Genomic DNA, 15,598 nt, shown 5'->3' with positions numbered 1-15,598 from the left:
CTTGTTAAAGTCGGTGTTGCACCAACGGCTCGGGAGTGGCAGGATGTGGCCTCAGAGGACCCTACTCGAACGGCACTGACTCACTAGCACTTCCGGACACCAAGTTACACCCAATCAAATACGGCGAGCAAATAACAAGTCCACTTTATTGGCACTACTAGAACTTTAATCTTAAAGCGACTGTTTTATTTGGGCAACGATTATCAACTGACTTTATTTTAATTTTAACAGCAGAGTAGAAGTAGGTTCGTGTGTTGGTGAGCAATATGAGTACATTTATCAAACGATATTTTTCTCCCCCAATCTCCCAGTTGACCTAACGTAAAGCTAGTTTTACATTTATTGCTAATCCTAAACATCGCCGCCACCTTGAAATAATTTAATTTTAAATTTTTAATTCAATTTCTCCCACTGTGCATACCCGCTACTGAAAATTACAACAGGAAAAAAGGAAAAAACAAAGTGTAAAAACAAAGTCATTCGAACGTAAGCCATTTAGCCGAACAAACCATAAGGCCGAAACCCATCTGGACGAAAGTCATTTGGCCGAATAATTCATTTGACCGAAATGCCGTTTGGTGGAAATGGTAGTTTGACAGAAAGCACCATTTAACCGAAAATGTCATTGAGCCGAACAGGTCGTTCGGCCGAAAAAGTCGTTTGGTCGAAAAGGTCATTTGTCGCAAATGTCGTTTGACGTGTCACTTCTCACTCATTGTATTGTATTGTTATTGGTTGTCAACAGGTGAAATGGTCACCCCAATGACCATTAACTTAAAACTAAATAATGTGTTTATCGGCTTTATCGGTCAGTTCTACTCAAAGTATGAGGGGGTAGATAATCGAAATAATAATTGAAAATTAAATAATCGAAAGCTGTTAGCTAGGGCGCGAACAAGTATGCAATGATAGAGTGTGAAAGGGGAGACATGAAGACCATCTATTAAACAGCACACAATCGAAGCGTGAATCTTCTTGCCTAACGTAATGGTTGTGGACGGATTGGTTAGTGATATGGAAACCACTGTGCCAAGACAGACAAAAAGATCCAGACAACGATCTCCCCATGTGATGTTCGGTTTTACATTCAGTTCTATCGATAATTAATTCCTAATGATTCTTCTCATTTCTCACATTTCACTTGAACTTTTCCTCTTTGAGAAGTGACAAGTGAGAAATAAAAAGTGGGAAGTGAGAAATGAGAGCCCGAGAAATGAGAGTCCTTCAAATTGTGCTGCTAGGAAGACGAGAAATTAGAAGTGAGAAATGATAGTGAGCTGGTGTACGTGGTATGAGTGGATTACATACCATTCTGCTTCACCGTAAATGCAACAACTCTGTCTACGTTATTGACAGTTTCACTTTCGAGATAAATAATGAACTTAGGAGTGGAAGTCTTGCCTTTACCAATGATGGCACTTTCGCCCCAACAAAACTTAACTTTAATGAAGAAACTATTACTCTTTTGTCCAGTTTCGTTTGTTTTTGTTTCTTTGTAATCTGACATTTGAATTGGTTGGAATATTGTAAAATTGCACTCAGTTTCGTCTCAAATTTGGTCATAACAAAGTGAAAATTTGACTATTCTATATAAAATTCCGTACACTATGACAAGTATGCCGCGCCGGTGATAGAGTAGTAGCCACGACTACCTCTCACGCGGACCTGGGTTCAATCCCAGTCAGCGTCGTTGGCATTTTCTAAGACGAAAAATGTCTGGTCACGCCTTCCCTCGGATAGAAAGTAAAGCCGTAGGTGCCGACTCTTAAGTTGGTGTGTATAATAGTATTGCAGCGATTCGATGGAAAAAAATAGAGTCGAAAAAAAGTTCTCTAATTTTGCTCAAAATGTGAATGAATGATCTCCACCGAAAATAGTTACACCTGTATTTGTTTCGCTCTTAGGGTGGTCATTTTTAGAAAAGGGTGGTACAAAAAACAACGTTTTCAAAAAAAAATCACACCTTCATAACTTTTGAACCAATACCGATTTGCAATGTTTTGGCACGAATGAAAAGATTTTCAAGTATAGACTGTTTAAATAATCAAAATACCTGTTTTTTTTTATTTTCAACATTTTGAACCACAAAGACTGTACTTTTTTATATATTTAAATAAAAATTCAAACGTTTTTACACATATAGTCAAAAACTTAGAAAGGTCCACCTAGCCGGTTTTGAGCTACATTTTTTTTAAATTTCAGTTGTTTGCTTATATACGCATGGAATGGCATGCGTCTCCATCACTTCAAATGCCAATCAGTTGAATAAACTTGTCAAGCTTGTAACTGACCAAACATAATAAAGTTTTCCAAAAATGCATGATTGGTCTCATGCTCAATGTTGATTTTATAATATTGTGTCCATCGAAAATATGTTGAGGAGATGGAATTTTAATTTCTGAGCAAAATTTTTACTAGCTCATATTTTTACCATAAAGTATATTTAACCGCAGCCTAAATGCACAATAGGGTGGCTCAAAAAACACTTTTTCAAATTTTTTTTATGGGCCGCCCTCTTATTCGATTCTATTTGATGCCCTGATGCTCTGGACAAAATTTCAGCCAAATCGGTCAACGTTTTGGCAGTGCTAAACTCGTTGGAAGTTTATATGGAAAAATGTATGCAGAAACATCCAAAAACAGTGATTTGCAGTAGGACGGCACAATTTACGATCAAGAACCATGATACTCATTCAGTTCTTTCAAAATAAAATACAGAATGTTATGCTGAAAACCGCGAAAAGATTAGAGTTTATTACGCAAAGATATCAGCATTTTACTGGAGTGTTGTAGGGGTGAATTTATTTCTTTTCAAAGGTAAAAGAAACGAAATTTGCTCAAACCCCACTGCAGAGAAATGCTAATAACTTAGCCGGGCAAACTCGAATCTTCTCGCGGTTTTCTGCATAACATTCTGTATTCAATTTTCCAAGATCTGAATGAGTATCATAGTTCTTCATCGTACGTTGTGTAGTTCAGCTGCAATTTACTGTTTTTGGATGTTTCTGCATACATTTTTCCATATAAACTTCCAACAAGTTTAGCACCGCCCAAACGTTGACCGATTTGGCTGAAATTTTGTCCAGAGCATCAGGGCATCAAATAGAACCGAATAAGAGGGCGGCCCATCAAAAAATTGAACAAAGTTTTTCCCATACTAATTTGAGCCACCCTAATGCACATTCAACTAATGCTCTGCGATACAAGACTTTTTTACAAGTCACGAAACAAACCGAAATATTGATTTTTGTTGAGTATCTGAACGAAAAAAAATTGTACCGTAGATAATCAAATTTCGGACGAGTATTATAGTCTATATCCTTTCCCCACTACTGTTAACGATAAGATGATATACATGGTAAACAAATATCATACTTAAGAATTGCGGCTCCGCAAAGTATCACTCACGACTGAGTCTGCCAAATAAATAAAATGGTTAAAAAAAATCAAATTTCGGACATATCTAACTTCGTACACTTCATTTTGTATGGGAGATTAACTGAAATATTTCATTGAAATGTTTCATAAAGCAGCATCTAAAGGACTCATAATTCTAGCTTAATTGTGGCTAGTTCCATTCTGGTAATCCATGTTAACTGAATACAACAAAACAATTGAATGTCAGTCTGAGCTATCTAGTTAGAATTATTTGCAAAAATTCTTCTTAGTTCTGTGTAATCAAGTGTACGAAGATAGAAACGAAATATGAATCCCATGCAAGCTGCTGTCCGAAGTTCGAATCAAACAGAAGCCGGACATTTTCATAAATTACAAACATTGTACGTAATATTTTGCATATATTAGTCCCATAGTTCAAAGATAAGTGCTATACTTTGGGGTTGTAATAGTGATTAGAACGGTGTGGCTTAAAATGTGTGTTAACAGACTGATTTTATGGCAGAAAGTGCTTAAGCGTCCGAAGTTTGAATTTGCACGGTAATAAATTTAGAGTTTATTTAATGAGTCATTGAGTCAAATTGAAACCTTCCGCAAAATGAAGCTTAAATGCTCAAGCTGGCATGTATGAAGTGAAAGGAATATGAAGCTTGTATGTATCTTCAATCTAACCCCCACTTTCTGGCAGTAGTATTATGGAAGAAAGCTGTCTGTAATAAAGTCAGCTTTAGCCCGGGAGTTAGAAGGTGTTAGCTCTATCGCATCTCCAGTGACCCATTTCAGACTGCCTGGTAACTCACGTCCAGTCCGAGGTCACTTTGACTTACAATAAGCCCCGCCTGTTTATGCTACCATTATCAATTGGATAATGGATCCATAAACAAACTTCCGGATTTTTAAATCCAGCGCGTATTTAGTTTTGGAATCATATAAAATACATATTGAAACAATCTCACCAAATTGATCCAATTCCGGTTCAATGAACTGAGGAAACGATGATCACTTCTAGTGCCCACAAACAATACACTTCACTCTTCCAGATCTATTCTGAGCAATGTATGTATTTTCATATATTTCTGATATTATCACTCAGTCACACATACTGCACATCCCCGTATACAAACTCCTCAAACGATTTCGCGCAATCAATTAAGAAACACACTTCATTAGAGGTCACCAAACGCGTAATGTTTAACTTCAGATCACATAAACTTTTTTCTTCTAGTACATATGCAAAATATAGACATCAGCCAAATCTATTTGTTGCGGGAACGAACAAAAACGTGACAGCAAATTCAAAAGCAACCATCCGCGCACATGGCTTGCTGCGATCCAAGTGAAAGGAATATGAAGCTTACCCCTAAACTGTATAAAAAGAAACGCTGCAAAAGCAAGTTTACTACTGCAAACGAACTTTATTTATGGGCTATGTCAAAAATAGATTCCAAAATTATAAGAACTTTTTTTGTAGAAAATAAAATATTGACAAAACCAAATGTTGACTTTTATTTCATGGCAAACTGAGAAAATCTGGACTTGTAAAAGTGTAACTTAGAGATTAAATATCCAATTCCTCAACGTATTTTTGACGTACATTTTATCAAAAAATCAACAGTTAAAACATTAATAAGTTCGGTCAGTTACAACCCTAGCAGCACGCGTGATCGCATGGGCTACTACAACTTATATGTGACCAGATTTAGTCACTATAAACTTGCTGCAACATTTTTTTCTTGATATGTGGTGCTCGGGAAGGTCGACATCTTTAATTAACTGATACAGTTTCACCATTTTGATGGAGACGCATGACCGTTCCTTGCGTATATAAGCAAAAACCCTGAAATTTAAGAAAAAAAAACGGCTTGGTGAACCTTTCCAATGTTTTGACTGTACATTGACATTTTCATTTCAAAAATAAAAAATATATAGTCGTTGTGGTTCAGAAAGATGAAAATAATAAAAATCAGATATTTTGATTATTTAAACATCTTAAATAGGGTGGCTCAAAAAACACTTTTTCAAATTTTTTGATGGGCCGCCCTCTTATTCGGTTCTATTTGATGCCCTGATGCTCTGGACAAAATTTCAGCCAAATCGGTTAAAGTTTGGGCGGTGCTAAACTCGTCGGAAGTTTATATGGAAAAATGTATGCAGAAACATCCAAAACAGTGATTTGCAGTTTGGCGGCATAATTTACGATCAAGAACCATGATACTCATTCAGTTCTTGTAGAATTAAATACAGAATGTTATGCTGAAAACCGCGAGAAAATTAGAGTTTATTACGCAAAGATATTAGCATTTTACTGGAGTGTTGTAGGGGTGAATTTATTTCTTTTCAAAGGTAAAAGAAACGAAATTTGCTCAAACCCCACTTCAGAGAAATGCTAATAAGCCGGGTAGAAGAAAACAGCAAAATAATATCAAATTTTACTATTAATATATGAATAACTGAATAGCAAAATCTGATATTAGTTTGTTTGAAATACTTAAAATAGCAAAAATAATAACATACATTGCTCTAGCAAATTACTCATAAATAACTCATTTTGCTATTATAATAACAAATCAATGGCAAAATATTTGAAGATAAGAAAATATCAAAATCAGTTATTATTGATACGTTGAAAATGCAAATGATAAATGAATAACAAATTTTGCTTTGATTGCAAAATGTGTTCTTCATTTGTTGTTCTGCTCTTTCTTACAATAACATATAAATAACTAATTTTACTATTATAACAAAACTTGTAGTTGGGATGCTATTTTATGTTATTTATGAATAACATAAGAATAACTAAATCTGATATCATAGCAAAATTTGTTATTATTATGTTATTTGTTTGTTATTCACCTCTACCCGGGAACTTAGCCGGGCAAACTCTAATCTTCTCGCGATTTTCTGCATAACATTCTGTAATAAATTCTTCAAGACCTGAATGAGTACAGTAGTTCTTCATCGTAAGTTGTGCCGTCCAACTGCAATTTACTGTTTTTGAACGTTTCTGCATACATTTTTACATATAAACTTCCAACGAGCACCGCCCAAACGTTGACCGATTTGGCTGAAATTTTGTCCAGAGCATCAGGCATCAAATAGAATCGAATAAGAGGGCGGCCCATCGAAAAAAATGAAAAAAGTTTTTCCCATACTAATTTGAGCCACCCTAATCTTAAAGCGTACTATTTTTCCTAGTTGATATTTTATTCCAAAATATTTAACTGAAAAACTTTTCATTCTTGCCAAAAGGTTGCAAATCGGTCTATTGGTTCAAAAGTTATGAAGGTTTGAAAACATTTTTTTTAAACACCTTTTTTTGTATATGTAATTTTTATAATGTGCCCTATCATAAAATTAACATTGAACATAAGACCAATCATGCATTTTTAAAGTACTTTATTATGTTTGGTCAGTTACAAACTCGACAACTTGATTTAACTGATTGGCATTTTGAAGTGATGGAGACGCATGCCATTATTTTATTTTGATTATTTAAACGTCTTAAAGTTTACTATTTTCCTTGAGTGATTTTTATTTGGTAGGCACTCTGTGTTACTTAACCGCTACTGTGCCGAGAACTACTGTGGTATTCTGCACCCAGAATCCGCACAGAATCTATTTTTAGATTTTTCCATTATTCATTGTTTTTGTCGTTGTGAGTCCATTGTGTCCGTTTTGTCCATATCGTGTATCCAATGATCGTTGCATTGTTCAGTTGCCATTTATCCGGGTAACGTTGGAGGAACGCCTCCGAGAAAAATATGTTGTCAGTCGTCATCAGGCAGCCGTGACGGTAAGGCGCGCACCCCAATACGCCATCGCATAGGCTGCGCATCCGGCGACTGACGAGGGTTTTGGTGGAGGGGCTGGGAATCGAACCCATGATCATTCGCTCGTAAGGCGAATGTGTAGCCAACTACGCTACGGGACCCCCTAATCCTTGAGCGATATTTTTTCTCAAATTTGTTTTTTTGAAGGTCTTTTTTGGATTATCCTAAGAACGAAAAAAAATGGTTTAATTATTCTTGGTAGATATCGTTCATTCACATTTTGAGCAAAATAGTAGGTAGTACTTTTTTTTCGACTCTATTCTTTTTTTATGCAATCGCTGTATGTATTCGGGAGAAAAAAAGCCGACGGAAAATGCAAGCAATAACATACTTTGCTACACCAATCTGAAAAAAAATAAGCTAGGTGCGATCATAATTCTGATTTTCGCTTATGAATTGATAAAAATTGAATACTTATTCAAAAAATTGAAGCATGGTCATGGCAATGGAAACGCATGGTATTTTAAGTTGTGTTCTTTTTCTTGTTGTGCTTTGGTGACATCAATATACCACGCGTTACCATGCTATGTTTACACTAAATAAGGAATAACAGACGCATATTGCATAGTTCTCTAAGGAGCCCCATACCCGCTCCGACATGTTGTACAACTTTGACTCCGCCCCCAGAAAATTGGATTGAGTCGGAGTAAAGTCCGATCGTCTGTGGGCAGTTTAGCAGTTGTACAACTTTCCCACAGACGATCCGACGTTGCTCCAACCGAATCAAAATCCTTCGGAGCGTGCATGGGCCCCTAAGAAATGCCAGATGTAAAATATTTTGTTCATAATAAACAAAATTATTGGAAGAGCACCTATCTGTTTTATTTCTATTGCAGAAAACGGTGATCATGTCTCGATGTTTTATTAGCTATCGAACATAACAGTGAAACACAATCATAAATACGTATACCACAAGAAACCTGTGCTTATCATGAACAAGGAAACAAATCCAACGGTTGAAATGCAATCGAGTAATTAACGATGGGGTGGGAAATCAAATAACTCTTTACTTTATATGTATCGGAGGAAAAAAAAGGTATCAAGCCTTCTCAATCTTCCCTATGTCTATTTTTGATCTAAAAAAGTGAATGGACAATAATTTTAAACTACGAACATTTCGATATTTTTTGACATCTGTAGAAACTTGTATTTTCTATTTTATTTTGACAGATGCTTTGTTTAGTTTCCAGATGGCCATGAGATTCAAAACCATGAAAAGTTCTATACTCTTAATCGTACGCACTTTTCAGGATCTAATTTTATTCCACCCCGCGTTTTCAAGGGCACCACATTCAATAATGGAAAAGCAATCAGTTGTCATCTTTTTATTCCACGCTAAATCCCAAGCTAACATAAAAATATGACAGTTATTCGTTGCTTCTTTGTTCAGATTGGTGCCTCTGAAAATGCCACCTTAAACCTATATGTAGTATACTGAAAATATTTTAAAATTTCCTAAATAGTTCATTTTGTTTTAACTATTTACATATTTTAAAAATATTTACTTGTGTAAGAAACTATTATTTTCGGACCAATAGGACATTTTGAATTTTCTAAATGAGTCATTTCATTCAAAGCAAAACTACTTCATCCAAAACAAAACTTTGAATAAAACATAGTTGCTTCAAGTTCTATTTTCTATGGCATAATATTCGGATCAATAACTTATTTATAATTGCTTTTCAGCATGGAAATCAAAACTTATATAGTAATTTTTACAATGTGGATCGACTGACAAAAAACCACAATACAGTTATTAGTAGAGTTATTATATCCAGCTTTCCACCGTAAATTAATGTCTCACGCGTTATTCAACAATTCCATGCCATTAATTGAGCCATATCCACACGCGAAAACTCATCCTCCAAGTGCCGCAGCTAATAATACGCTCCAAGCTAGTAATTGCAAATAATCCACTCGCTCAATGCTTAATGGCTGTAGTATATCACCATTCAAATTCTGTTAAGAGTCTTTTGTCACGCACAGTCAAACCATCCATCGCCTCTTACACTTCACTTCTACACAACAATGTAAGAACTTTTCACTTGGAAGCACAATAACGACACCAATAATAAAGTAGCAATTACCAGTTTTTGACAAACCGAAACCAATTTGGAACCTATCAGCTGACACACGCAACTGTCACGCCATCGATTCCGGCTTCCTACACTCCAAGTCATCCGTACTTCCGAAACACCGACAAACGGTGGAGGGATCGCGACTTTCGACTCGAATCGCTCCTATTTGTACAAACTCCACGCGCACACACACAATCTGAAGGATAAATAGAGCACCGTTAGTTTTCTGTATAATATGACACAAACCGCTGTAAAAATTTGCCTAAACACCAAAAAACCCCGAATCAAAATAATACTGCTCTAAATTCAACCAAACTTTGACAACTTTTGTTCATTGGCGACCGTCGAAGCCCAGTCGCGGAACTAATCAAAAGCAACCAAAAAGAAAAAGAAAAACCTCTCCAAAAATACCCTCCAAACCAACCTATCCGTAATCTGATAATATTCACTTATTACATAATCGTAGAGTGTGCGAATTTCAGGAGTATGCTAAACTGCGTAAATAACCTGGAGCCGCAGAGTATGAACTCGGGCATCGAACGTGCCGCGCTGATGATCTCCGAGGAGAAGACCCAACACGACTCACGTAAGAGAGACCACTTCCATCACTGGATTTACTATCTAAGACCACTCTCTGTCTGTCTGTCTGTCTGTCTATCTGTCTATATGTTCGTATATCTATCTGTCACTCCACTATCATGAGTTACTTATTTTCGAAATACTTTATGTGAACTACAAAACACGAACAGGAAAAAAGTACTTATCTTGTTCTGTGTGACAATATCTTGTTTTCCTATTTAGTGTGTATAAACTATCTATCCAGTATCTAAGATTAGTGTTGAACAAAAGTATTATCAGCACACTGTAAAATACATATTCTGATGCTTCTCATTGATATCTTTTTTATATTTATTCAAACAAACTTTCATGTGACGAAAACAAATTATTATCTATTTTTAATTTAAAGCTTTGGTTTTTGAGTGTAAATACAATATGACCTATATGAGCTTCGTCTTATTACAAGTGTAACGTATTTAATAATATGCAAATATTCCCTAAATGTTTCGTTTTATTCGTGTGCATTCGATGTTGTCGTTTAACCTGCTGAGCAAACTATGTCCTACTGAAATACGATGTAAAAGCCTTAAATACTCTACATAATCACACCACTATATAAATTCTGCACCTATCGTTATCTCACTCTAGTTTTCATTTCCTAGTTTCTTTTGCATTATACTAATAACTTTAATTCATTCATGTTTACCTCGTAGCTTTAGCACCCACAATTCAATTACAATACAATCAATTTTAATTAAGTCACACAGAAATTAAAATTTTAATTTGGTTTTTTCAACAACGCCAAACAAAAATGCTACCAGTAATATTATAAAAGTTTTCATATAATAAATTTGAAAACTTTTGAAAAAAAAGCTTCAAAATTGACAAGAAGAAGTTTGATATTGTATTCAAAAATTATAAACGTTGGGGTGGGACTCAAAGTCGATGTACATCCGAATTTGTACAACTAAACATTCTGTAACCAGGCATTACTACAAATAGAAATCATCTGTTACAGGCTTGGATAGACCATGTGGATAAGAATCGAGTACGGGTTTAGTCTTGATGAACAAAGACAGGGTTCGGTTATTGACATATTTTAAGCAGGGAATCTTCAAAATTGTGATATTTTGTTTGAAGCTTGTTTATTCGGATTGCATTTTTTAAACTCGTAAATAAATCGTATTCACGTTTAATAATAATAAAAAAAAGAATCATGTCTGACTCGAACTCGGTGGTAAGCAGCTCTGTGATCTGAAGTCGGACTTAGTTCTCGAAGCGATTTAATCAAGATAGGTAATATGTATAAAATGCGCCACCACGTTTTCTTGGTTATTAACCTAAATTTTGTCTCAAAATTGTGAGCGGCTGAAACCAATAAATATTTGAAAATAAAATGTTTTTTTTTGCAATTCCTGATCATAATATCTGGTTTACAGTTCGTCTTTGAGTGATAAAATGGCCTACTTTTCCATACCAACGAAATGGATGCTTTAATGAACATTATGCAACTCAAATGGGTTGCATAATATTCATTATAACACTCATTTGGGTGCTATAATGAAAAACCAACACCAGAACAGTCGTGACGTGACTAAATTTTGCTAAATTTGCTTGGGTAAGTGCTCAAATAGTGTATTCTATGCGCCCCGTAATAAATTAAATAGTTTGGCGGTCGTGACATCCAAAATTTCCAAAGGCAAGTACATCTATCGCTTCACGGCTCATTGAACTTTGCAATGTGGCACGGTAACATGGAATCTGATTTTTCTCCGCAGCAACATAATTTATTGGCAAGAATGATCATGTGTAGAAAATTAGACTACAATTTTGAAACAGATTTATCAAATTTAAGTCCATTTTTCGTCATTGCAAAAAAATAGCGTGTGCAACTCGTTGCAAAATAACGTACAACTCATGCTGAAAAAATCATCTTTTTGCAACTTGTTGCACAAACTACTATTTTGGCTCTTTTCGACGTAATTTCGATGGTTACGTTAACAATGCTTTTTCTTTGAATACAAAAAAAAACACTTTCTCCTTGTTATAATCAGTTTAAAACATTGATTACCAAAAGATTAAAACTGACACTAATCTTATGCAAAAGAGTGTGACTATTTCAGTGAAAAATAATGGAATATTTTAATTACCTTTTTTGGCAGGCGCATATTGCCCAGCGTTGTTCATTTTAAATAGAAATCCACTACATTGGATTTTTTTGTAAAATTGTTGGTTTTTCTTGAAAATTATTGGACCATATAATGACCGATATGCTAGATTATTGATAAACACTTCGAAAAGACACCCGATTATTTTTTTACACGGATTTTTTGCAAAGTTGCTCCTTTACATAATTCGACGAGAAATCATAAAACTTTTTTCACACAGATTTTCAAATTTTGAACTGAAAACTTTTTTTCGGACTACTTTGTCTCTTTCACACTACTAAACAATTAGAAAACAACAAGGCCAGTAAATGTAAAATTTTATGGACAACGAAAGAGAAAGAAATTCGTAGTGCAGTGCCCTATAGTGGGTAGAGTACAAGTGACAGCTGGCGAGTTGGCTGGCTAGAAAATGTGTGTACGAAATTTTCCCCCTCTTATAAAAAAAATATCGATCAGTTTCAACAGCGAAGAAGGATAAGGGATATATCTCCTGTTAGAACTTATAAAAGCCTCGAAAATAGCTTTATTTTTGAAGTTATTCGAGAAACGAGCCAAATAAGGAACAAGGCCAAAACTGGTACAGTTATCCTATCAGAACAAACTGTCCAGCTCCCCTAACATGGCGCTTTGGTTTGTTTGACACATTGAATCACCTCCATTCAAGATACCTTGGATTTAATAGCTTCGGCTATGGAAAATCCGGCCAACCTAAAAGAGTTATAATTTTCTTCAATTAACCGAATTGCGAAAAGAAGAATTTTCTCATGGCTTTTCAAATAGCCAGAAATCTCATTAATAGGTAATCAAACATTACAACATTGTGGATGGGTGACTGACTTCAATGACATAAATCAACAGGATTTAGGAAACCACAAAGGACCACGAAAGGAAAATTCATACTGCAATATGTCTACATTCACTTTTGGATTTGGAGATTGAAAATCATCCTACGATACGTTGACAGGAAGCGAATACGAGGTATTCACTAGAATTTATCGCGTGGTTTCCTGAACCGTGTTTCTGTCGTATCTTATATGAACGAATGCGCTTTTGATGACTAAAGGTGAGTCGGCCGACTTCGACACCATTATGGCTACATTTCGAGAAGGCACATTTTTCGACTTTCCATCCAGAAGGTTCTTTTAGAAAATATTTGCTCACAATCTTTTTATTTTGATTTCTCTTAAAAAGTCTTATATATTTTTCTATAAGTTTAGGATTTTTTCATTGTTTTTCATAAAAATGTTTTTCTTCTATTAAAAAAGTAGTCTCACAAATCCCTGCTAAAAAGCATCTGGATTTTTAATGTATTTCTGAAAAATTTAACCAGGCTAATTACGACAAAATCAGATTTTGTTTGATTTTGGTATGATACCAGGCGGAATCAGCCTGGTAGACAATTTAAACTGAGCTCCAGAACAATTAGAAGAACCTAGAATATCTACACGAAACTAAATTGAAGTGTATATAATAAACAAGGGCTCTAGGGACTTGAATTGACATGCTGGTTTGATTTTGGTTTGATAACAGCCGGAGTTGACCTAGTAGACTAATTGATCTGACCTCCAGAACAATTTGGAGAACCTTAAACATCTACATCAAACCAATATAGTACGCAAGAGCTTCAGGGGTTTGCATGGACAACTAGATTGATTTCATTTATGAAGATCTTCTGAATCGCTAAATTTTACTCATATTGAATTTGGTAAAACGAAATTTTCTATATTCTAAATGACAGCATCTATACTCCAGCTGATTTTGAAAAAAAGAGGACATGAAAAACTAGCAAACTACTGGAAACTGTATGAGGTGAATAAGACAATCGTCAAAAAATGTGAACCAGTCGGATTTAGAAGTCGAGAATTATAAATGCAACACATGAGCATCGCGAATACAAATTTACTGTGAGTAGTGGATTGATTCGCTATCAGCTGCTCTGATTGAAGCCTCTGGAATATCCCATGAAGTCTTTTCAAGATTTTTTTAAAAGAAGGTCTTTATTAATATTCATATTACTCCATATTTTCAAAAGTATCCCTACACATTTTATCTATAAAATGTCGTCTTTGAACATGAAATCAGTTCAGAATTTTAGCCTTGATCCACATTTTTCCGAAGTTTTTGCTTAATTGCTCTTGAAATTTCTCCCTTCTTCCCCTTTGATGGCTTCGTGGCAGTGCGGTTAGCGACGTCAATCGCTTAGACGTCGAACCTGGAGTGTGGGTTCGATTCCCGCCCCGGCAAGGAGGAAACTTTTCGTAATACGGACCATTTTCCACTGGTCCACTGAGTGTTATGTCTCCTGTCCGTTGTCTCATGCTCGGTGTTAAGTGTTCAATCTTTACGACATTCGGGGGCAATAGGGTCCTTCACTATCTGAATTCGCCCAGGTTGTCGCCCAGGCCCAACCCGCCGCCGAACTATGGAGGAAGATAAACCCTCTCAGTGGCAAACGTAGTTTTCCCCCATCCACCTTGACGTTGAAGATCGCACTATATCAGACCCTCCGGAAGTTGCCAACGCTCTCGAGGAGTATTTTGCTTCACTTGTCGCGGTAAGTGGGTACCCAGCCGAATTCCAGAGCTTCATCACCACCAGATCCTGCTCCCTCGAGGACGTCCAAGTCCTCCCGGACTTGTCGAACTCCCCATTTAACCAACCTTTTTCTGCCGCCGAGCTTGCATTCGCCCTCACCAGGAGTAACGGAAGTTCCTCTTGAACAGATGGAATAGGACACCCGATGATCAATAACCTCCCCCTTCTCGCTAAATCCCTATTCCTATAGATTTGGGCAACCAAGCCACGATCCGGCCAAATCTGTCCAGACGAATGGCGGCTCAGCCATGTCATACCAATACCGAAGGATAGCGTCACTTCCCAGGATGCCTAAAAATACCACCCTATCTCGCTAACTTCCTGCGCCTCCAAGGTTGTCGAGAGGCTAGTTTACCATCGTCTAAGCGATAAATCCGTAGCCGATGGAAGATTCGGCTTCCAACAGAATGTCTTCAAGGTGGATAAACTGATTTGGTATCCCTTGACATCTCGAAGGCGTTCAATCGGACCTGGACATCATTAGTTTTGCAGTAACTCAGCGAATGGGAATTCTCGGGCAACATACTGGCATTTGGGGCCCTCCTTCTTCTTCTTTTCTTCTTATTGGCATTACATCCCCATACTGGGACAGAGCCGCCTCGCAGCGTAGTGTTCATTAAGCACTTCCACAGTTATTAACTGCGAGGTTTCTAAGCCAGGTTACCATTTTTGCATTCGTATATCATGAGGCTAACACGATGATACTTTAATCACCAGAGAAGTCGAGACAATTTTTGGTTTGGAATTTGTCTCGACTTCCCTGGGCTTCATCGTGGAGCATCGTGTTAGCCTCACGAAATACGAATGCAAAACTGGTAACTTGACTTAGAAACCTGTGAAAGTGCTGAATGAACACTAAGCAGCGAGGCGGAAATGTGCCAGTGGGGGATGTATTTAATGTCAATAAGAATACTGGCATTTGCTCGGAATTTCCTCAAAGGGCGATCATTTCAAGTCGTCATCGGAATTCAGT

The 15,598-nt window shown here is 36.4% G+C and overlaps 1 protein-coding gene across 1 annotated transcript in view; it reads left to right on the top strand.

The window, feature by feature from the left end:
* The window catches only part of LOC134211462 (glucose transporter type 1), a 519,077-nt gene that overhangs the window by 459,141 nt on the left and 44,338 nt on the right, over positions 1-15,598 (top strand). Inside the window, exon 17 of the mRNA XM_062688339.1 lies at positions 9,787-9,890. Within this exon, the coding sequence (XP_062544323.1) occupies positions 9,787-9,890 (104 nt within the window). The remainder of the gene's footprint in view (positions 1-9,786; positions 9,891-15,598) is intronic.

This window comes from Armigeres subalbatus, chromosome 2 (assembly GCF_024139115.2).
Source record: "Armigeres subalbatus isolate Guangzhou_Male chromosome 2, GZ_Asu_2, whole genome shotgun sequence".
NCBI classification, from domain to species: Eukaryota; Metazoa; Arthropoda; class Insecta; order Diptera; family Culicidae; genus Armigeres; species Armigeres subalbatus.
The sequence above is the reverse complement of the archived record's forward strand: the minus strand, read 5'-3'. Positions and strand labels throughout refer to the sequence as shown.